General features: G+C 50.6%; 1 protein-coding gene across 1 annotated transcript; it reads right to left on the bottom strand.

Annotated features, from left to right (window-relative positions):
- Positions 1 to 4,335: 4,335 nt before the first annotated feature.
- On the bottom strand, positions 4,336 to 8,422 carry LOC123054915 (probable glucuronosyltransferase Os04g0650300). Its single transcript, XM_044478789.1, has 3 exons — positions 7,300 to 8,422; positions 6,711 to 7,202; positions 4,336 to 4,806 (listed from the first exon to the last, which is right to left on the bottom strand). Exons 1-3 carry the CDS (start codon positions 8,016 to 8,018, stop codon positions 4,728 to 4,730), a joined length of 1,290 nt encoding a protein of 429 aa, XP_044334724.1. The 5' UTR covers positions 8,019 to 8,422; the 3' UTR covers positions 4,336 to 4,727.
- Between the last annotated feature and the right edge of the window lie 13,517 nt (positions 8,423 to 21,939).

The raw sequence follows: 21,939 nt of genomic DNA, 5'->3' as shown, positions 1-21,939 counted from the left end.
GTCGTCGGAGGCGGTCCTCTTCTTCCCATGGGGAGAAGGGATGTCAGTTTCTTCTTCCCTTTCGTCTTCGGAAGAGGGGGTTCCAATCTCCCCGGACGTGGTGTCTGGCTTACCTCTAGAATGGGGGCCACCATGGGCCTTCTTGCTCTCCTCCTTGTCTTCCTTCGCCGGCACTTGATATGGTGCCGGAACCAGCATCCTTGTTAACACCGGATCAGCTAGGTCTTCGGAGAGAGGGGCCGAACACCTAATTCTCTCCGCCTTCTTTATCCAGCCCTGGTCGAATATGGTTTTCCCACTATATTGTTACGAGATATTTAACTGAGCTGTGTTCAGGAGTCGAGTGCTTACCGAGGTATCCGGATGGTTGCAGTCAAGGTTGATGTCCTCTGTAGTATCCGGCCACTGTTTTCGTGTCCCGAAGAATAATTTCCACATTCCTCTGTGCATCGTGCCGAAGAAGTGCTGAAGGGTTCGTGGTCCTTCCGGATTGAACTCCCACATGCAGAGAGGCCGTCGCTGGCACGGTAGGACCTGGTCGACTAGCATTACTTGGATTACGTTGATAAGGCCGGTGTCCTTTTCAATGAGGCTCCGGATGCGGCTTTGTAGCGTCTGCACTTCATCAATTGATCCCCAGTCCAGCCCCTTATTAATCCATGATGCAAGCTGTAACGGAGGGCCAGATCAGAATGCAGGTGTAGCTGCCCACTTGGTACCACGGGGTTCAGTGATGTAAAATCACTCCCGCTGCCATAGGTTGGAAGTTTCTGTGAAGGAGCCTTTTGGCCAAGGAATATTGGTGAGTTTGGTCACTGTAGCACCACCGCACTCCGCTTGTTTCCCATCGACTACCTTCGGCTTCACATTAAAGGTCTTGAGCCACAAGCCGAAGTGTGGGGGAATACGGAGGAAGGCCTCGCACATGATGATGAACGCCGAGACGTGAAGAAAGGAGTCTGGAGCTAGATCGTGAAAATCTAGCCCGTAATAGAACATGAGCCCTCGAACGAAGGGATGAAGAGCGAACCCTAGCCCTCGGAGGAAGTGGGAGATGAATACGACCCTCTCACCGGATCTGGAAGTAGGAATAACTTGCCCTTGAGCAGGAAGCCTGTGGGGGATTTTCGCGGTCAGGTATCTTGCTGCCCGGAGCTTCGCAATATCCTCCTCTGTGACAGAGGAAGCCACCCACCAGCCTTGAGGGCTGGGTCCGGACATGACTGGGAAGCTCGAAGCAATTAAATTGAACCTTGGGTGCTGGAACTCCAGGTTGGAGAGGTTGAGGAAAGGGTTGGCATATAGGAGAAAGACGGGTCTTAGCCCCTTTATAAAGGCAATGAATATCAAACGCCTCCTCCTAGGCCTTAAAACCTGCCTATTCCTAAGGAATCATGCCAACAGAACGGTTGGGTTACCCACGCCCGTATTGATGAGAATCCTGCAATAAGGGGACACGATCTCTGCTTTGACAAGACGTGCCAATGAAACCGCATCTCGAAATATGGAATGGCAGGCTAAGAAACGGTTTGAAATAATGGCCGGGCGGCGACGTGATGTCACGCTACAAAAAGTTGTCAGCGGATTGGACTCGTGAAATATTATACTCTCTGCGGTTGTGTGTGGAATTTTTTTTTCAGAGCCGGACACGATTCTTGTGTTCAAAGACTATTTTGGAGTATTCGGAGAAGGAATCCGCCTTGCAATGCCGAAGACAATCAGCGCGCCGGACACCTCGTCATTGAAGCCTGGTTCAGGGGCTACTGAGGGAGTCCTGGATTAAGGGGTCCTCGGACAGCCGGACTATGTAGCATGGGCCGGACTGTTCGGCCGTGAAGATACAAGACAGAAGATTCTCTCCCGTGTCCGGATGGGACTCTCTTTGGTGTGGAAGGCAAGCGTGGCGCCCGGATATGAAGATTCCTTTCTCTGTAACCGACTTTGTACAACCCTAGTCCCCTCCGGTGTCTATGTAAACCGGAGGGCTTAGTCCGTAGGGGCAATCATAATCATACAGGCTAGACTTCTAGGGTTTTAGCCATTACGATCTCGTGGTAGATCAACTCTTGTCATACTCATATTCATCAAGATCAATCAAGTAGGAAGTAGGGTATTACCTCCATAGAGAGGGCCCGAACCTGGGTAAACATCGTGTCCCCCGCCCCCTGTTACCATCAACCTTAGACGCACAGTTCGGGACCCCCTACCCGAGATCCGCCGGTTTTGACATCGACAGGCGGGGCTACTCTAAAAGACAATATGAAGTGCGTAAGCAAAAATATTCACAATTTTATTCTATTACCATCATTTCTGTTGAGTTTCATTCATATATATGTATTGACCCCCTTATTCAAATTAGATGTGGCAGATGCGGAATGAACTCCTACCACAAGATCGCATGCGACCAATTCAAGAGGAATTGGCTGGATTCTTTCTTGACCACGTCATCAATAAAATCGGAGAATACCATGTGGAACTTGAGTTCAGGTGTTAGGGTATTGTAAGAGATCTTACACATTGTGTATATATATGTAGCCAGTAGCGTAGGATAGATATACGAAAACTTGTTGTTCGACCAATCTCTCGGAAAAGGAGAGGTCGATCACTTCTCTCTGTATATGTTCATGACGATCTTCTGTACTTAATGGTTCCTTCATTTGCTTAAGCTAGCGTGTCGAGTCCTCTCTATACGTATAGTACGTAGCGTCGACCAAGCACGGAGATAAGAGAGGACACTTCTCTCTATTAGCTAGCTAACACAATATATGAAACCCCTAAATGAACCCTACAAAACCCCCAACCCCCCCCCCCCCCTTTCAGAAAAAAAAAACCCTAGCCCCTAAACTGCTGACGCGTGGACGCTTATTGGTCCTGGTTGGTGCTACCAACCGGGACAAAAGGCCCCCTGCCTGGGCAAGCCGCAGCGGCCACGTGGAGCCCCATCTGTCCCGGTTGGTATAAGAACCGGGACTAAAGGTATTGGGCTTTAGTACCGACCCTTTAGTCCCGGTTCCCGAACCGGGACAAATGGGCCTTATAAACCGGGATAAATGGGCCTTTTTCTATTAGTGTATTAAAACATGTGATTAATTTTAAATAAATTGCTAGTTGAGTCGGTCAAGTCGCATGTTTCCTATGGATCTGACAGTGGTTAGTTTCCCATGCATGTAGGATGGTGTGAGTGACCAGCGAGCATTTGGCCAGAGTCATGTGGCGTGAGGCGTGACCTTGGTTGAGGCTAACAACCTGCATGTAGTCTGGCTTGCTATATAAGAGAGACAAAGAGGAGAGGGAATAGGCATTGAGGGCACAAGCAAAAATGTACTAGCCGTTCGTTTCACCAAAAATAGATGCATCGGCGCTTTCCCACCTTGGTGTGCCTCTGTTCTTGAGAAACATTCAGAGATGCTAGAGATTGTGAGAGAGGAGCGAGGAGTTTTGAGGTGCAGCTTTGTTTGAGGCATTGGAGGAGAACAAAATTTGCGTGAGGGCGGTCAAGTAGCATGCTTCCTATCGATATGATTTGGCAGTGGTTAGTTTCCCATGTAGAATGGTGTGAGTGACCAGCCGAGTCATGTGGCGTGAGGCGTGAGCTTGGTTGTGGCTAAACAGCTTGTGCATGTAGTCTGGTTTGCTATCTAAGAGAAACAAAGAGAAGAGGAAATAGATGAGGAGGATAGAAGTAAAAATGTAGTTCACTTTGGTATGTCTGTGTTCTTGAGAGAAACATTTAGAGATGCTAGAGATTGTGAGAGAGGAGAGAGGAGGCATGAGATGCAGCTCCAACATGTGATCACATATGTTTTTGTATTTTGTTTGAGGCATTGGAGGAGAACAATATTTACATGAAATTGCTCCAAAGTCCAAACTAAGAAGGGAAAGTGTGGAGGACAAGGCCGTGGCGGTAATCCAACTAGAGAGTACCTGTGGCTAGATTAAGGTGCGTATAAATAATCCGTTTATTCCTATCCTACATCACGAGACCCTCTGCCTGACATCATCTTCCTCTATTTCTATCCTCTGCATCAATAGAGAAAACATTTTCCTCCGTATAAATCTATATTGTTCAGAAAATATTTTGAAAACTTCCTCAGAAAATTCCTGACTGGGTCCAAGACGGATGAAATAGAATTACAACCTCCAACCTCCAATGTGTTTAACTCATGATACTCTGTTTCACTCTCCTTAACTAATGAAAAGCAGGCAGATCGTTTGCCTCCTCTTTTATATAAAAGAAAAAAATGTATATAGTACCCCTTCCATCCCATAACATAAGACGTTTTTGCAAGCAACATAACTTGCAACATCGCCTTGCATTGTAGGACAAAGGGAGTATTAGAAAACTGAGAGCTGGATCGTTATTATTTCACACCATTACACAAACAAATGTCTTAACCCCAGACCAATTTGGCGAGCCCATCAGCTCTGACCTATATTACACGAAAAAAATGCGCCTAAGAGAACTCTTCCTATTAGAGAAGCCATGAATGGTGCATATAATTAAACTTTTTTTTATCTATTTTTACAGGATGATACAGAACATGGATTCAGATGTATGGTCTGTGACTTTCTGTAGGGTCCCAACAAATGAGCTGAGCTGCCTTATGTTACTCAAGAGTTGAGATGTCTTGGTACAAGGATGCATCAGAGGAGACTCACACAAATCAGACGAGCCGTAGCAGTCTGATTTTGCCCTGATTTCTATTGCCCACAAAAATTTTGCTGCTCTAGTGACCATCTTCAGTATTTACTACGCTGCTCTGCTGACGCGAAGCGGCGCTTACTAGAGGAGCATCAAATTTCCACCTGCACAAAATGGAAGATAGTTAGGTACTAGTCTCATTCATGCAAAAATGGCATGGTGATATGACATATCCAGCAAACTGATCCACCTCTTAATGTTGTCCAAAACTATTTCAAATGAAAATCTGAAGTGCCAAAAACACTCCTCTGTCTTCACACAAAGACTTGCACACCAGTAAAAAACTGAATTATTGCGCAGGTTCCACTAGTTGGGTTTCAAGAGGTTTCATCACTATAACCAGTATAAATGGTATGTTAATCGAAAGTGATAGATACGAATATTTAGAATGACCTGGCTCAACTCTCTTTGACGCAAAGTGCAAGGCAGCTAGATTAGGTGAGCATGTGGAAGCATTTAAAATTGTCTTTTGAAGAAAGGAAGACGAATGCGATAGTATATCCCCTTTGCTGATTAAACAAGTTAAGAGTTTCCTATATAAATAAGTTAAGAGTTACACCGTAAACATCACGAAACAATGGGGGAAACGACATTTTTAAGCAATGCCGCTTGCTTGTACTCTTTATCATATACACATTGTTCCACTAATATCAACCAAATCCTAATATCATGGCAGAATTTCAGGATAGGATATTCTAGAGAATGGTAGTACTATCATGGTACATTACCATGGGTGTCCATACTGCAAGATCAGAACAGCGAGAAAACTGATCCACCTCTTTAATGTTGTTCAAAACTATTTTCACATGAAAATCTAAAGTACCAAAAACACTCGTCTGTCTTGACACAGAGAATTGCACACTAGTAAAACCGTCCAACCTGAATTATTGTGCAGGTTCTAGTAGTTGGGTTTCAAGAGGTTTCATCACTAGAAATGGTACGTTATTCGAAAGGATGGGTATGAATATTTAGGATGACCTGGCTCACGTTTCTTTGACACAAAGTGTAAGACGGCTAGATTAGGTGAGCATGCGGAAGCATCTAAATTTGTCTTTTGAAGAAAGGAAGATGAATGTGATGGTATATCCCCTTTGCCGATCAAATAAGTAAAGAGTTTCCTAAAAGAACGGTTTAAGAGTTACACCGTAAAGGTCACGAAACGATGGGGGAAACGACATTCTTATGATTGTACGTGTTCAAAAAGGAATGCCTCTTGCTTGTACTCTTTATCACACACACATTGTTCCACCGATGCGTCTTGGATGGTCCGACCCTCCGGCCTTGCGTAAGAGGCTCTCGTCGTCGCTTCTTCTGCTTACGGTTGGTGGCTTTGGAAGCATCGCAATGGATGTGTCTTACCGTTGGCCGCCTCCAGCTCTAGCCTGCTATGGGCTAGAGCTAGAGGCGGCCAAGGCTAGAGTTGGAGCTAAGGGATGCAAGCGGACGGCATCTGCATGTCCGTGACCGTTCGCGAAGCAAAAATTACTTTAATAACCGTGTTAGTTTACGCTTGCAAGATCAGGACAGCAAGAAAACTGAAAATATTTATTGAAATCCGCAGGAAACTGGGATATACTACTGTCATGTCACAGTCTATACTGTGCACGTCCGCTGTGCTAGTATACTCCGCATGATACTACTATACCAAGGGCAGGGCAGAGCAGGCAGAGTCTGTTCACCAAAAAGGTGCTGATTATGTCCGGCCGTCACGTGGTTAGGGCCAACAGGAATTGATTCCAGGGACGGTACGCAGTACGCACCCACCAGCAGCCCCATCAGGAACGCCATGGCCATCCGTCGTGGCCAACCACAATCTGCAGGACCCAACGTACTACATCCGTGTCTGCCGCGCCATCAAAACCAAATCTTAGATCTGATCTCGGAGCGCGACCGACTAACGTAGGCTCTAATCAACGTCCAGACCACGCTGTAATTTTCGTCTTCGCCATGTGGAGTGAAGTGAAATTCAGGCAAGCAAACGGGGAGGAAGCGGGGATCAGGGGCTTACTCATGCGGGAACTTGACTTCATGCAGAGCGTCTGACCGGAGCGACCACGCCAGCGCCGCCTGGGCGCATCTGGCGAGCGGCTCCACCTGGCCGGCGTCGGTGACCAGCGCCAGCGGGCTGTCCAGGTGCGCGCCGCCGTCCACGGCGTCCAGGTCGCGCACCCACTCGGGCCGCTCCGCCGCGCCCTCCCAGAGCACCCGCGCGTTCACCACGAACCCGGCCCACTCCAGCCGGGTGGACAGCAGCATGTCGCTCCGCGCCGCCGGCAGCAGCGTCTCCTCCGATACGTGGTAGCCCACCAGCTTCCCGGCCTCGTCGCAGGCCGGCGCCTGCAGGAAGGACTCCTTGGTGCCTTCGTCCTCGCCCAGAATGCCCACCGGCACGGCGCCCACGGACTTGACCTTCTGCGCCTCGTCGAACAGCTCCGTCCGGAGGATGCCGTTCTCGTCCGCGAACACCACCACGCCGTCCATCTTCTCCTTCCGTACCTCCCTGAAATTGGTCGACAGATCCAAGTTGTGAGCGAGGATACGGGGATGGGCGCTCAGTGAGATCTAGTGCAGCGAGCAGAGGAGCATGGTGATAGTACCTGAGGGCGTGCATTCGCAGGCGCGCGGTGGAGGCGCCGTCGGAGGCGACGAGGTGGAGGAAGTCGAGGCCGGAGCGGGCGAGCACGGCGGCGACGGCGTCGGTGCGGTGGCCAGGCTCGACGACGATCCACCTGAGCGGGGCGTCGACGAGGCGGAGGGTGTGCGCCAGGGACGTGAGCGACGGCGCCTGGAGCGCGGAGGTGGTGGTCGGGGTGACGGCAATCACGGGCCTGAGCGGGTCGGCCAGGCGGTTGCGGCTGCGGCGCTGCGCTTCCTGGACGGCGGCGAGGATGCTGTGGGCCTTGAGGAGCTCGCCGGGGTTCGGGTGCGGCCACTTGCGGACGCGGATGGCGTGGCGGCCGACGAAGACCGGGCCGTGGTGGACCTGGTGGTGCGCGTTGGATCCGGCCTCGCTCTCAGCCACCGTGGTCGTCGTCGTGACGGTGGTGGTGGTCGTAGTAGTAGTAGTGATGGTGGCGGTGGCGTTGGAGCTGGCGAGCATGACGGGCGGGGTGACGAGGGAGACGAGGTGCGCGGAGGGGTTCATGGGCGGCGTGGGCAGGAAGAGGAGGAAGACGACGAGGCGCGAGAAGCGGAAGCCGACGGCCATGGAGGTGGCGCAGAAGAGCGCGTGCAGGATGAGCCACGTCGCCGGCAGCGACGGCTTGGCCATCTCCGGCGCCGCGTCGGGCGACCCCGCCGACAGCGGGAGCTTCATCTCGCCGGAGCGACCGAACAGAGACGACACACACGCACACACCGCGTAGGTGTACCACGGTGGTGCTTTACAGCTTGGGTAGGAGCGAGCTAGGAGCAGTAGCGGGCGAGCTGGGCGGCGGTGGCGAGTGATATAAGAGAGGCGGAGGGAGGGGGTGGGGGTAGGCGGCCGGGGCCGGGGGCGGGAGGGAAAAGCAACGACGCGGGCACGCAATTATGAGCAGCGGCCGGTAAACAAAAGGCGCCGCGGCTGGAGCAGCTGGTGGTGGAGTGGATGGCGAGGGTGAGGTGGAGCGGTGGGCTCGTGGCGAGTTCGGCAATTGGCAGCAGCGCGGAGCCACGCGGGAGGCGAGGGGGAGACACACGGCGCGCCGTCGGTCGGGTTCCCCTCGTCCGCTTGTGGCTGTAGCCCGGCCAAGGAGGACCGCCGACTGGGGAGTGGGGTGGGTGGGAGCGTCGAACGCGGGAGCAAATGCTGCAGCATTTCGGCGCTTCTGGCCGGACCGACGGGCAGATCGTTGAATTTACCAGCGCCAAGCGGCTTCAAATTGCCTCTTGTCGTCGTCTTCCTCTGTCCTCGTACTTCTGCCGGTGTCAAAATCCGGTTTGCACCGACAATGAGTGAAAACAGAGGTGCCAAACCGTGGGGCTAAGGCCAACTCCACCGCGCGTCCCCAAACGGACGTCCGTTTTGTCCGGATTCTGTCCGTTTGGGTAGGGATTTAGGATCGTGTCCGGGCGTGTCCTGAGATGCGGTGGCCGTGCGCCCAGCGCGCGGACGCATCCCGGCCGCATCCTGTCCGCGTGCATTTTTCTTTGCAAGTCCTTAACTTCTTTTTATCATTCATTTTTGGTACATGACAATACATCATCACATTTTGACTAGTAAAGCAAGGCCAAAGAAAATAACAATCACAAGAATACATTTTAGAAGATGCCCAACTTCCATAACTGCTCCCTTGAGTTGGGTTAGGGCCTTCTCGATGCATTCATTGTTGATCTGTGGAGGAGGCTCGATGTTGCACCCTCCTTTCTTCTTCAAGCCAGAAGTCGATGTTGCTTCCTCATACCTAGTCTCGTGTCTAGCCTTAGCAACAAGTGCACTTGTCTCATCTACGGCCTCTATGCTAGCTAAAAGTGCACGAACATGTACTAAATTTCGCTCTATCAATATATCGATGTGCTCTTCTTTCCAATACCAAAACTTGCATCCGTTCTACACAATAAAATTTGAAGTTAGCACAACTGGTCTAGTCCGAGAGCACAAACCGAAGCTAAAAAGAGCACATACCCCATCGTTTAAGCACTTGATGAACACCCATCCGGGATATTCCGGCGTTGTAGACACGCGGCGCACGACCATCCTTGGGCAATGGTCGCACTTAATGAGTGACAACGGTGCGCCGACGAGCTTTTGGGCAAGCACCGAGCCCGGCCGGCCGCCATTCATGTATCTACCGGCGGACCACCGACGGTGCAGATCCGAGCGGCTAGGGGAGGAGCCACTGCCTGCATGTGGGCTTGCGGCCCTGCCAGGGCCTTTCGGCGAGACAGTCCATGGCGCGGCCCAGCCTCCCACAGCGGGGTAAGCTCAAGACCGATCGGATCCGCCCCAAATCCGGCCGGCGGGTGCGCAAACCAGATGGCCGTGGTTGGATAGCTCGGCGGCGCCGAGGGGAAGGGGTTGGGCGAGCGCGCGTCCGAGCTGCACGGCTGCAATGGCAGCGGCGGCGGCGGCGACGACGAGGGAAAGAGTGGGGAAGAGTGGAGAAGAGTGGAGTGGGGTGCGGCCGAAGGGAGGGAGGGGGCGGATAGAAAAAGGCCCGCCCTGTGCCACCGACGGGCGGGCCAGGGGAGGACATGCGCAGACGGCCGGCGCGTCCGCGTGGTGTCCGTTTCACCCAAAAAGCGGCGCAAACTTGGGCCGGGATGGGTCGAAAGCAGACACAAAACGGACAAACGTCCGTTTGCTCCCGCACGCTGGGCCGCCCGGTTTGTCCCTTTTACCCAAACCGACGGGGACGGAGAGAATAGGGTGTGGAGTTGGCCTAACAGTGGATGTCAGCTGTGAGGTGGCAGGTATTCATTTCTGCTGCGACGGATGAACGCGGGGTGCCCTACAATCGTGGGGCTAAGAGTACGATGCATCGCTTGTTCCCTTGGCGTTGGGGCAGGAGCACGTTGTCCATTTATTATTGGGGGTGGCATCTGTGCAGTGCCCGTACGAGATTACAGTGGGAAAGCTTGAAGCATTCCCGACGTCCGGTACAGGGGTGACAGTAGGACACCGGACATGATCCCGGGAACGAATTTGGCCCTGAATCCCGGGTAGGGCGCCGGGCATGTCTGTCTCCGATTATGCTTTGACGTCAAGATTTTACCGTACCGCATAAGAGCGGAGGGCGGGCCAGTTCGCCGGCGAGCTGGCGAACGAGGAGGCCGTTGTGGCCATAGTCACGGTGAATTTGGACATCGTGCATTAGCAGCGGGCGTTGTACAAGTCCATGCCCAGCGCCCGCGCCATCCGTGGCGGCTCCGCATCAACGTGGAGGAGGGCGACCGTGTGTTCGAGGATAACGTGGTAGAGGCGAACACGGAGGCGGGCGTAGGGCGATCGCAGATGGGAACACTGTCTATGTCGGCAGTCCACATCGTTCGTGTCAGACTGCAACGACCATGAGTCCGGGTCATCCACGTCGATTGTCGACCTCACCTCTATCAACGGCGTCCACAGCCATGCAGCGGACTCCGGCGAAGAGTAGAAGGTGGGACACAGACGTGCCCACGACCGGCAAAGATTTAGACTAAGATACATTTTGCTATGTAAGAAAATACCCTATGTTAATGTAAATGTCATATACCCTTATATTTGATGCACTAGGTTGGATAGCCAGCTCTCGTATTTGCGTATGCATATGTTTAGTTTGTCTGATTTTAGTTATGTCGTTGGAGATGTCCTTACCTAGAGTAAACTTCAACTTTCTGTCTCACTCCCTTGCTATCGTGCTCTAGGGGGGACTTCTGACTTCCCCTACTACCACCGACGGATCCGCTTGTTCCCCTCCCCTCTGTGTGCCTGCACCGGAGGTGGGGGAAACTACATCGGTTCTCGTGGATCATGTAAATAAGGGTGGAGACGTCGTGCAGAGGGTGGTGACAGTGTCCCGGTGGGTCTGTCCGCCTCAGCTCGGATCCCTTGATGACACTACAAAATGTGTGCTATTTTGTGATGGAAAAAAATCACCTAAGATCATTTTTTGTGACGGAAACCGTCACGAGCTGATTTCCTTCTGGAGCAGCACCCTCGGCCACTTTGGTGATGTTCTGGCCTGATTTTAGGCAACGCATTTGGCCGTCACTAGGCATGAGCATATTCTGCGATGATTTTTAGTGTCATAAAAAATGTTCACGCGGGTTAGAGAAAGGATTAAAAAATGATGCAGTGGGTTTCAAAATGTAGTTTCGGGTTTTCCTGCCATGGCAGAGTTTTGAGCATATTAGAATCAAATTTATAGGGGTTATGAGTTGAGATGCTCATGTTGAAATTTATTGATTTTTTTATCGTGCATCTCATTGTACTGAACTACGAAATGATATATTAACTCTGTAATAAAGCATGGACGAGAAAATATGATCATAAAGAATAATATACCAATTAAAGTTCAGGCATAGAACGAACATTTTGTACATCAACACGTCATTACCAAAGTATCTCACATCAGGAGTGGGAGTGGTCGAGCATGAACAAAAAGTACAGCAGCAGGACAAAAATACTCTTCACCAGATGTTTAAGATTATAAATAGATTGAGTAGGCATGGATGTAATAAAGAGGAGAACCTCATCACCTCCATAGTGGATCACGAAGATCGTATGTCTCCAACTGTCATTTGTACTCACAAAATAATCCTTACACCCGAGCCGTCCATGTTTTCCTAGCGTCGATTATATCGACCATAAGTCGGTATCAGGACATATATAATTCTCATTTCGCCATATCGATCTATCTGGTTAGGCAGAACACAACCGAGGAGTCTCTGGTGCAATAACACAAATATGACATAGTATGATGACCTATTTTAAATAAAAAAGACTATACTATTAACGTGAAACAAATAAAATTATTACCAAGAGTTTTTGTTGATGCTGGTCTTGGTCAAAGTAGTTTGTGCACCGCAGGGATCGTAACTTACGCACAAACACCAGGGTAATTTATTACCCGGGGAAAAGTTGTTGAAAATCATACCCTAGGTAATAATTTCTCTGTAAAGATCATGTTAATATACATACACCATAGCCCCGTAGGTGTGGTAGCTTACTTAGCCCAAACGTGGTAACTTTTGACCGAAAAAGACATCGAAACATATCAATATGCGATTTAGTTTCAAACAAAGGTCTTATCGCGAAGGATTTTGAATCGAACCGACGGTTTGAGTACATAATATTTTGAATTTTCAAACTGGAAGAGGATGGCATCAGTTTTTGCTATCTAGTGCATGCATGCATGATGTGGGGAGATGGTTGGAGGAACCATTTTTATGCCACGGTAACTTCTGTGCAAATAGCATGGTAAACTATGTCCCATAGACGTGATAACTTCCGTAGCTCAGGCATGTTAACTTTTAACCAAAAAAGACGTCGAAACATATCAAAATAAAACCGACGGTTTGAGGTAAAAAAACATTTTGAATTTTTTAAATAGGAATAGTCTAAGATGACATCAGTTTTTTTCTTTATTGCATGCATATATATAATTAGTCCGAGGAGTGTGCGTGGAAGAGAGAAAGTCATTCTAATGCATGCATGCATGTAATTAAAAGGGATGTTGGAGGTATTCGATAGTTACGCATAAAATCATCACGGTTGGCAGTTAGAGCATTTACAACCGGACTTTGCAAATGCGGTCCCTCAAACGCCCGCGGACGTCCCCGGATGCATCCGCGAACACTGACCGACCATGCCCCAAATAATACAATTCACATCCGGATACCTTAAATTAGAAACCTCAAATCCATATTATTACATGTAATGTAGCGTTCTTTGCGAGCGGAGCTCGTTCGGTCGCCGTGGCCATGTTCGGCGGTCGGCTGCGCTCCCCAGAGTGTTGGCCCCGATCGCCAACAAGGTAGATTAGGGCATGGCACACGAGCCGGCTCACGGGACTCAAGGCGTTGTCGTCTCCCATGCCCTACTCTTCCTCGTTGGACCTCGTAATCCATTGAGTGGACGTCAGATTGATGATGGATCCGTCCTGGAATGAGCCGGTGATGTCCACCACGACGCGGGTGCGGTGCCCGGACTGGTGCACCTTACGGGGCGTTGGAGAATGCGACTCCGCCTAGCCGACGTCCACCGCCGCGAGGGCTGCCGCCGCCTCCCGCGCCCGCTGCCTCGCACGGCGGCCACACTGTGCCATGTGTTAGAAATATGCCCTAGAGGCAATAATAAATTGGTTATTATTATATTTCCTTGTTCACGATAATCGTTTATTATCCATGCTAGAATTGTATTGATAGAAAACTCAGATACATGTGTGGATACATAGACAACACCATGTCCCTAGTAAGCCTCTAGTTGACTAGCTCGTTGATCAATAGATGGTTACGGTTTCCTGACCATGGACATTGGATGTCGTTGATAACGGGATCACATCATTAGGAGAATGATGTGATGGACAAGACCCAATCCTAAGCCTAGCACAAGATCGTGTAGTTCGTTTGCTAAGAGCTTTTCTAATGTCAAGTATCATTTCCTTAGACCATGAGATTGTGCAACTCCCGGATACCATAGGAATGCTTTGGGTGTACCAAACGTCACAACGTAACTGGGTGGCTATAAAGGTGCACTACAGGTATCTCCGAAAGTGTCTGTTGGGTTGGCACGAATCGAGACTGGGATTTGTCACTTCGTGTAAACGGAGAGGTATCTCTGGGCCAACTCGGTAGGACATCATCATAATGTGCACAATGTGACCAAGGAGTTGATCACGGGATGATGTGAGTTACGGAACGAGTAAAGAGACTTGCCGGTAACGAGATTGAACAAGGTATCGGGATACCGACGATCGAATCTCGGGCAAGTAACATACCGATAGACAAAGGGAATTGTATACGGGATTGATTGAATCCCCGACATCGTGGTTCATCCGATGAGATCATCATGGAACATGTGGGAGCCAACATGGGTATCCAGATCCCGTTGTTGGTTATTGGCCGGAGAACGTCTCGGTCATGTCTGCATGGTACCCGAACCCGTAGGGTCTACACACTTAAGGTTCGATGACGCTAGGGTTATAGGGAATAGATGTACGTGGTTACCGAATGTTGTTCGGGGTCCCGGATGAGATCCCGGACGTCACGAGGAGTTCCGGAATGGTCCGGAGGTAAAGAATTATATATGGGAAGTCCTGTTTTGGTCACCGGAAAAGTTTCAGGTGCTATCGGTAATGTACCGGGACCACCGGGAGGGTCCCGAGGGTCCACCAGGTGGGGCCACCGGCCCCACAGGGCTGCGTGGGCCAAGTGTGGGAGGGGACCAGCCCCAGGTGGGCTGGTGCGCCCCCCACAAGAGGCCCAGGGCGCAGGAAGGGGGGGAAGGGGGAAACCCTAGGCACAGATGGGCCTAAGGCCCATCTAGTGGGGCGCCCCGCTCTCTCCCCCCTTGGCCGCCCCCCCAAGCCCCATCTAGGGCTGGCCGCACCCCTTTGGGGGGAACCCTAGATGGGGGCGCAGCCCCTCCCCTCCCCCTATAAATAGTTGAGGTTTTGGGGCTGCAGACACACGAGACAATCTCCCTCATAGCGCAGCCCTGCTCCTCTCCCTCCTCGTCTCCCGCAGTGCTTGGCGAAGCCCTGCTGGAGTGCCACACTCCTCCATCACCACCACGCCGTCGTGCTGCTGCTGGACGGAGTCTTCCCCAACCTCTCCCTCTCTCCTTGCTGGATCAAGGCGTGGGAGACGTCACCGGGCTGCACGTGTGTTGAAGGCAGAGGCGCCGTGGTTCGGCGCTTAGATCGGAACCAACCGCGATCTGAATCGCTACGAGTACGATTTCCTCATCCGCGTTCTTGCAACGCTTCAGCATCGCGATCTACAAGGGTATGTAGATGCACTCCCCTTCCCCTCGTTGCTAGATTACTCCATAGATTGATCTTGGTGATGCGTAGAAAATTTTGAATTTCTGCTACGATCCCCAACAGTGGCATCATGAGCTAGGTCTATGCGTAGTTTCTATGTACGAGTAGAACACAAAACAGTTGTGGGCGTAGATGTTGCCAATTCTTCTTGCCGCTACTAGTCTTATCTTGTTTCGGCGGCATTGTGGGATGAAGCGGCCCGGACCGACCTTACACGTACGCTTACGTGAGACAGGTTCCACCGACTGACATGCACTAGTTGCATAAGGTGGCTAGCGGGTGTCTGTCTCTCCCACTTTAGTCGGAACGGATTCGATGAAAAGGGTCCTTATGAAGGGTAAATAGAAATTGGCATATCACGTTGTGGTTTTACGTAGGTAAGAAACGTTCTTGCTAGAAACCTATACAAGCCACGTAAAAAAAAACTTGCAACAACAATTAGAGGACGTCTAACTTGTTTTTTGCAGCATGTGCTATGTGATGTGATATGGCCAGAAGATGTGATGAATGATATATGTGATGTATGAGATTGATCATATTCTTGTAATAGGAATCACGACTTGCATGTCGATGAATATGACAACCGGCAGGAGCCATAGGAGTTGTCTTTATTTTTGTATGACCTGCGTGTCATTGAATAAACGCCATGTAAATTACTTTACTTTATTGCTAAGCGCGTTAGCCATAGAAGTAGAAGTAATCGTTGGCGTGACAACTTCATGAAGACACAATGATGGAGATCATGATGATGGACATCATGGTGTCATGCCGGTGACAAAGATGATCATGGTGCCCCGAAGATGGAGATCAAAGGAGCAAAATGATATTGGCCATATCATGTCACTATTTGATTGCATGTGATGTTTATCATGTTTACATCTTATTTGCTTAGAACGACGGTAGCATAAATAAGATGATCCCTCACTAAAATTTCAAGAGACGTGTTCCCCCTAACTGTGCACCGTTGCGAAGGTTCGTTGTTTCGAAGCACCACGTGATGATCGGGTGTGATAGATTCTAACGTTCGAATACAACGGGTGTTGACGAGCCTAGCATGTACAGATGTGGCCTCGGAACACATGCGAAACACTTAGGTTGACTTGACGAGCCTAGCATGTACAGACATGGCCTCGGAACACAAGAGACCGAAAGGTCGAACATGAGTCGTATAGCAGATGCGATCAACATGGAGATGTTCACCGATGATGACTAGTCCGTCTCACGTGATGATCGGACACGGCCTAGTTTGACTCAGATCATGTATCACTTAGATGACTAGAGGGATGTCTATCTGAGTGGGAGTTCATTAATCAGATGAACTCAATTATCATGAACATAGTCAAAAGGTCTTTGCAAATTATGTCATAGCTTGCGCTTTAGTTCTACTGTTTAAGATATGTTCCTGGAAAAAATTTAGTTGAAAGTTGGTAGCAGCAATTGTGCGGACTGGGTCCGTAAACTAAGGATTGTCCTCATTGCTGCACAGAAGGCTTATGTCCTTAATGCACCGCTCGGTGTGCTGAACCTCAGCGTCGTCTGTAGATGTTGCGAAACATCTGACATACACGTTTTGATGACTACGTGATAGTTCAGTGTGTAATGCTAACTGTCGTGGAATTGTCACGGCAGATGTCCTCGAGCTAGGACTTAGTTGTGGAGCCATCGCTACTAGGAAGCTTGAAGGGGTTAAGCGGGACAAGGAACACGAGGGTTTATACTGGTTCGGCCCCTTACGGTGAAGGTAAAAGCCTACGTCCAGTTTGCGGTGGTATTGATTAGGGTTTCGATGACCAGGGAGCTTAACTGCTATGCCTGGCTCTCGACGAGATTGTCCTTGTCCCTAAGCCGCTGCCGGGTCGTCCCTTTATATAGGGAGGCTGACGCCCTGCAGCTCTCAGAGTCTCGGCCGGCTCATAAGAGTGTCCGGCTCGGACTCTTAACTATTCTTGCCTTACACTACAAGTTCTACCATAATAATGATTGTAACTACGGGCCTTAAGCCATATCCGGGTCTTAAGCCCATCTTCGGCCCACCGTCTTTAAGCTTGGCGTCGGGCTTCTGGCAATGACCATTAGAGTAACCCGGCCCCTCCTGGCGGGTGACTCTAAGGTCTATATCCTCAACATTAGGCCCCAGATTGATTTGAGCCGGCTCATGTCAATCTTCAATCCTTTCGACAGAAAATCGCCGGCTTACAATTGTGTGAAGGCCATAACCTGGCGTGACGTCATCCTCTGGACTCCGGATAATCCGCCGTGACGTCATCTTCCATTAAGCCCATTTTTACTTCGCCAGATCCGCAATGGATCTTTACCTTTACTGTCATCCCGAAAATCGAGGCGTTTCGTGGGGAGATAACCACGCCGTGGTCTCCTTGATTCTCGCGCCCACTTATGAGCTCGCCCTTATAAATAGGCCGGCCCGACGGGCTTCTCCGCCACCCTTCTTCCTCCTCGCGCCACTGCTCCTCTACTCGAGCTCGAACTCTGCCGCCGCCGCCTCGCCCCCGGTCTTCGTCAACCTCGGCCGCTGCATCACCCTGACTCGGTCCAGACAAACGGCGGCAACCTCCGCTCCTCTTCAGCATCGGTGAGTCCTCGCTACTCCATAGGGCAGATCCACACTAGGGCTTCATAGTTCTTCCTCTGTTCTTCGTAGTTCCTCGCGGCCCGCAGTAGATTTGAATTTTACTGCCTCTTTTTGATCTTAGTATAGGGTAGAACTAGTGCGGCAGCTGTTTAGCATTCATCTCAAATCCAAGTAAGCCACGTTTTACTGCATAAGAGCCTTGTTCGAGCTTAAGAACTTCCTCTCGTCTGTTTCTAGGTCTAGAAACTTTTCTTTTGCCCGACCATTTTGATCCAAAATAGTTACTGCAATGTGTGAAACCTGTTTTACCACACTTAGTAAAAAACTGCAATCATTGAATCACGGCGGTTTACATTTCCGGTTTAAAGAAACCACACGCCGTAGAACCTTCCGGTTTAAAGAAAACCATGCTCCGTAGAACCCTCCGGCTTAAAGAAAATTATGCGCCATAAATTTGTCCGGCTCAGCTGTGATAAGGCCGTAGACAATCAAATTACTCTTAATACCTCTGCGGCTTAAATAACCCGATGTACTTAGGTATATACCATTAGTCCCCTTCACAAGCCACCACCTTGACTTTGAACTGTAGATTTCCTCCGGCTTATAATTAATCCGGACGTTTTCCTTTTGTCATAGACTGCCGACTTTCACCATGCCTCCCAAAGCTCCCAAAGCCTCCATCACTTGCAACTGGATGAGGTCCAATGTCACCAGTGAGACCCTAGCAGATTTTGTCAAGTCTGGATATCTGCCCAAGAAGGACGTCATGTCCTACCGTGCCCCTGACCCGTCAGAAGAGAGACCACAGCCAAAGGACGGGGAGGTAGTGATTTTTGCGGATCATATGAGCCGGGGCTTCGCACCGCCCGGCTCAAAGTTTTTCAGAGACGTTCTAAACTTCTTCGACCTGCGGCCTCAGGACATAGGACCCAACTCAGTGTCCAACATCTGCAACTTCCAAGTATTCTGCGAGGTTTACCTTGGAGAAGAACCTAGTCTGCTGCTCTTCAGAGAGCTTTTTTACTTGAACCGTCAGAATGAGTGCGCCAATGGGCCAAGTCTGGAGTTAGGTGGCATCTCCATCCAGCGGCGAAGGGACTGCCTTTTCCCATACGCAGAGCCGCCAAGCCACCCCAAAGATTGGAATCTGACGTGGTTCTACTGCCAAGACACGTCGCCGGCTGATGAAAGTCCGTTGCCCGGCTTTCGCCCCTCTCGTCTGGAGTCAACACACCCACTGTCTGACAAGCTGACGCAAGCGGAGCGCCAGCCTCTACTCCCCACCATAAACAAGATCAAGGCTCTTTTGGGCAATGGTCTCAACGGAATCGATCTGGTCCGGGTCTGGATCTCCTGGCGGGTGATCCCATTAAGCCGCCGCCCCGGCTTAATGTGCGAGTACACAGGACGAAAGGATGACCCCCAGAGACACAGCCGCAATGATCTTCCGGAAGATGTTGCAGAGGAGATGACCAAGGCTCTCTTGAACGAGAGCCTGGCAGACTGCGGGAGGACCGGGTTAGCCCCCTTCTGCAAGACCAACCCAGCCCCAGCGGTAAGCCACTGCTTTAAACATTTTATCTTTGTCCACAGATAACCTTCATCTGGATCTTTAAGAAATCATCATTGTATTTTTCAGGCTGACGACAAGTTCTGGCGGGTCAAGTATGACCATGACGCGGCCAAGAAGGCCAGAAAGGCGAAGAAAGCCGCCAAGAAAGCCGCTCCCCGTAAGAAGGGAAGTAGGCCCACTGCTTCGGAGCTGTTGCAGCTAAGTGACAGCTCCGAGTCTGAGGTAATTCCTAAACCTGTAAGCTCTTGTTATACTTGTTGTTTTAGTTCTGTCCGCCTTATCAATGCTGTTTATCAACAGGAGGACACCGGAGCCAGTAACCCGGTGGTTGAAGAGGTAACAATACTTTCCTCCGACTCGGAGCCCTTGCCACGGCTGAAAACCCGAAGAGTAACCCGGAAAGTAAGCTTTTCCCATCCTTTAGCTTACCAAGATCCTCAATTTATTTTGAAGCGACAGGTTCATGAGAGCCGGCGGCATACCCGGACCAACAAGGACACTGACCTCTCCTCCGGGTTACCTGATGCATCAAGGAAACGCCGGACCGAGGTGATCACAAAATTGTACCCTTTTCATCCTTTTGCGGGTGTTATACGCCAACCGCTTAATTCTTCTGACTCAAATTATCAGGAGACTTCCCCTTCTTCCGGCGATTCTATGCAGTCGAATCTGCCGGCTTTCAAGACCGTGCCCGGGTAATGATAACCATCTCATGTTGTTCTGATCTTTACTCATACTTTTTGTACTAACCTTTGTTGTTCTTTCAGTGCCCAGGCAAAGCTCACCAAGAGGGCGAAGAAAACCAAGTCGGCCGGAGAGCCGGATTTGCCTGAACCGGAGGTGACGGTTCAAGAACCGCCAGCTGCCTCCGCCCCCGAAGCCACCGCTCCAATCGACAAGGCACCTGTAGAAGCTTCTGCTGACCCGGAGGCCTCCGGCTCGGCTCAGCCAACAAATGACCCGGACGTGGAAATCACCCGGACGGAATTTGTTGAGCCGGGGAGGCCTACGGCACTGGCCAAGTGCTCTGCCAAGGGGGAATTACTGCAGCCCCGCCGGGTCAGTCTGGATCTAACTGACTATGCCAACCTGAGCATCGGAGAGCTCGTCTCCGGCTACGTCAGCCAAGTGCACAAGAGCCGGGACGCAGAGGTTGCCATGGTGACCCAGATCCAGCAGAAATCTGAGGTATTATCCTTCTGTCCTCTTACTTACTGCCTAGTTACTTTACCATGCTAGCCCCCAAGTCGACGACTTATGATTGAATATGTTGTAGACTTAAGTTCCGGCTTAGCCAATTAAACCGGTAATTTGTAGATAAGAACATTCGATACACATTAGCCCCCAAGTGCCAAGTGTCTTTGCTTGGAAAACACTTGGGACTTATCTTCCGGCTTACTCGCATGAACCAGAAAGTTGTAAATAGAAACGTTGAACATGCATTAGCCCCCAAGTGCCAAGTGTCTTTGCTTGGAAAACTCTTGGGACTTTAAATTTGTATAGTAACTGTTCATGCCATAACCCGGACATTTATACAGGCTGCTGGCAAGAAGCTTGAGGCTGACCTTGCTGATCTTAAGAACCAGCTGAAGATGCAAGAGATGGAGACCCGAAAGGCAAATGCCAAGTTCGTGTCCAGCATCGCCGCACAAGAGAAGCTGAAGACAGAGTTTGACGCTGAACGAAAGGCGTGGGCCGAACAAAAGGCCACATTGGTGAACCGGGCTGATCAGGCGGAGAGGGCCCTGTCAGAGAAGACGGCCGAACTCTCCAGCTTAAAGCGCCAAGTGTCTCAAATGGTTGCTGCAATCTTCGGTAAGTCATCCGCCGGCTTTCATTCAGTTTAAAATTTTAATGCCTCATAACTCACCCTGGTCGGCGGCTTGTCCTGTTCTATGAAACAGGTTCCAGAAGTGCCAACCTCAACCAGTGTGGTAACCAAGCTAAAGGCCGTGTACACCCTGGTGGAGCAACTCTACACCGGGTCACAACGTGCCTTAGCTGTGGTGGCCTTATCCAACGAGGTGCCGACTCACTTGGCGGAGGTTCTTCGTCGGCTCGCCGTTCTGCCTCAACGTATCCAAGAGCTGCGACGGGCCTCTGCGAGATCCGGAGCGATGCCGCGCTGAGCCGGGCCAAGGCTTTCCTGCCGGAGCTAGACCCGGCAGACATCGCCCTCGGCTATCCAAGTCTGAAGGAAGACGGCACGGCTTTCGACCAAAAAGACTTCACCGCCTGCGTGAAGATCGTGCGCCCGGTGGCAACTCTTATTGGAAACGACACGGATCTGACCAAGTACCAGCCGGGTTATAATGCGGAAAATCAGAGGATTCCAACCCCTCGCTATGAAGCTCTGAGTTTAATTCCGCCGGCTCGTCAGCACACCTTCGCCCCGGAGATTGACCCGGCCGGGTTAATTGACGAGGAAGCCCAATTCGAAGCGCTGAGCGGCATCGACTGGAAGTCGTCGACTTTCCAGACCTTGGGAACAGCCGGAGGAGAAGAAAGAGATGAGCCGGAGACTTCCACCCAGCAAGCGTCTTAACTTCTGCAACCGGCTTACCAAACAATGCTCCACCCTTTTGGACTCGATGAGTCTTGTAATAGAGTAGGTGCAACACTTTAT

The sequence above is a fragment of the Triticum aestivum genome, chromosome 2D, assembly GCF_018294505.1.
Source record: "Triticum aestivum cultivar Chinese Spring chromosome 2D, IWGSC CS RefSeq v2.1, whole genome shotgun sequence".
NCBI classification, from domain to species: Eukaryota; Viridiplantae; Streptophyta; class Magnoliopsida; order Poales; family Poaceae; genus Triticum; species Triticum aestivum.
Note: the sequence above shows the minus strand (reverse complement) of the source record. Positions and strands in the feature narration are given on the sequence as shown.

Bases quoted from the DNA above. Each gene is read 5' to 3' on its own strand.
- LOC123054915 (XM_044478789.1), bottom strand. From the start codon at position 8,018: ATGAAGCTCCCGCTGTCGGCGGGGTCGCCCGACGCGGCGCCGGAGATG. The intron at 7,203-7,299 runs GTACTATCACCA...GACCAATTTCAG, and splicing joins CTGCGAATGCACGCCCTCAG to GGAGGTACGGAAGGAGAAGA. The intron at 4,807-6,710 runs GTAAGCCCCTGA...CATTTTGTGCAG, and splicing joins GAAGTCAAGTTCCCGCATGA to GTGGAAATTTGATGCTCCTC.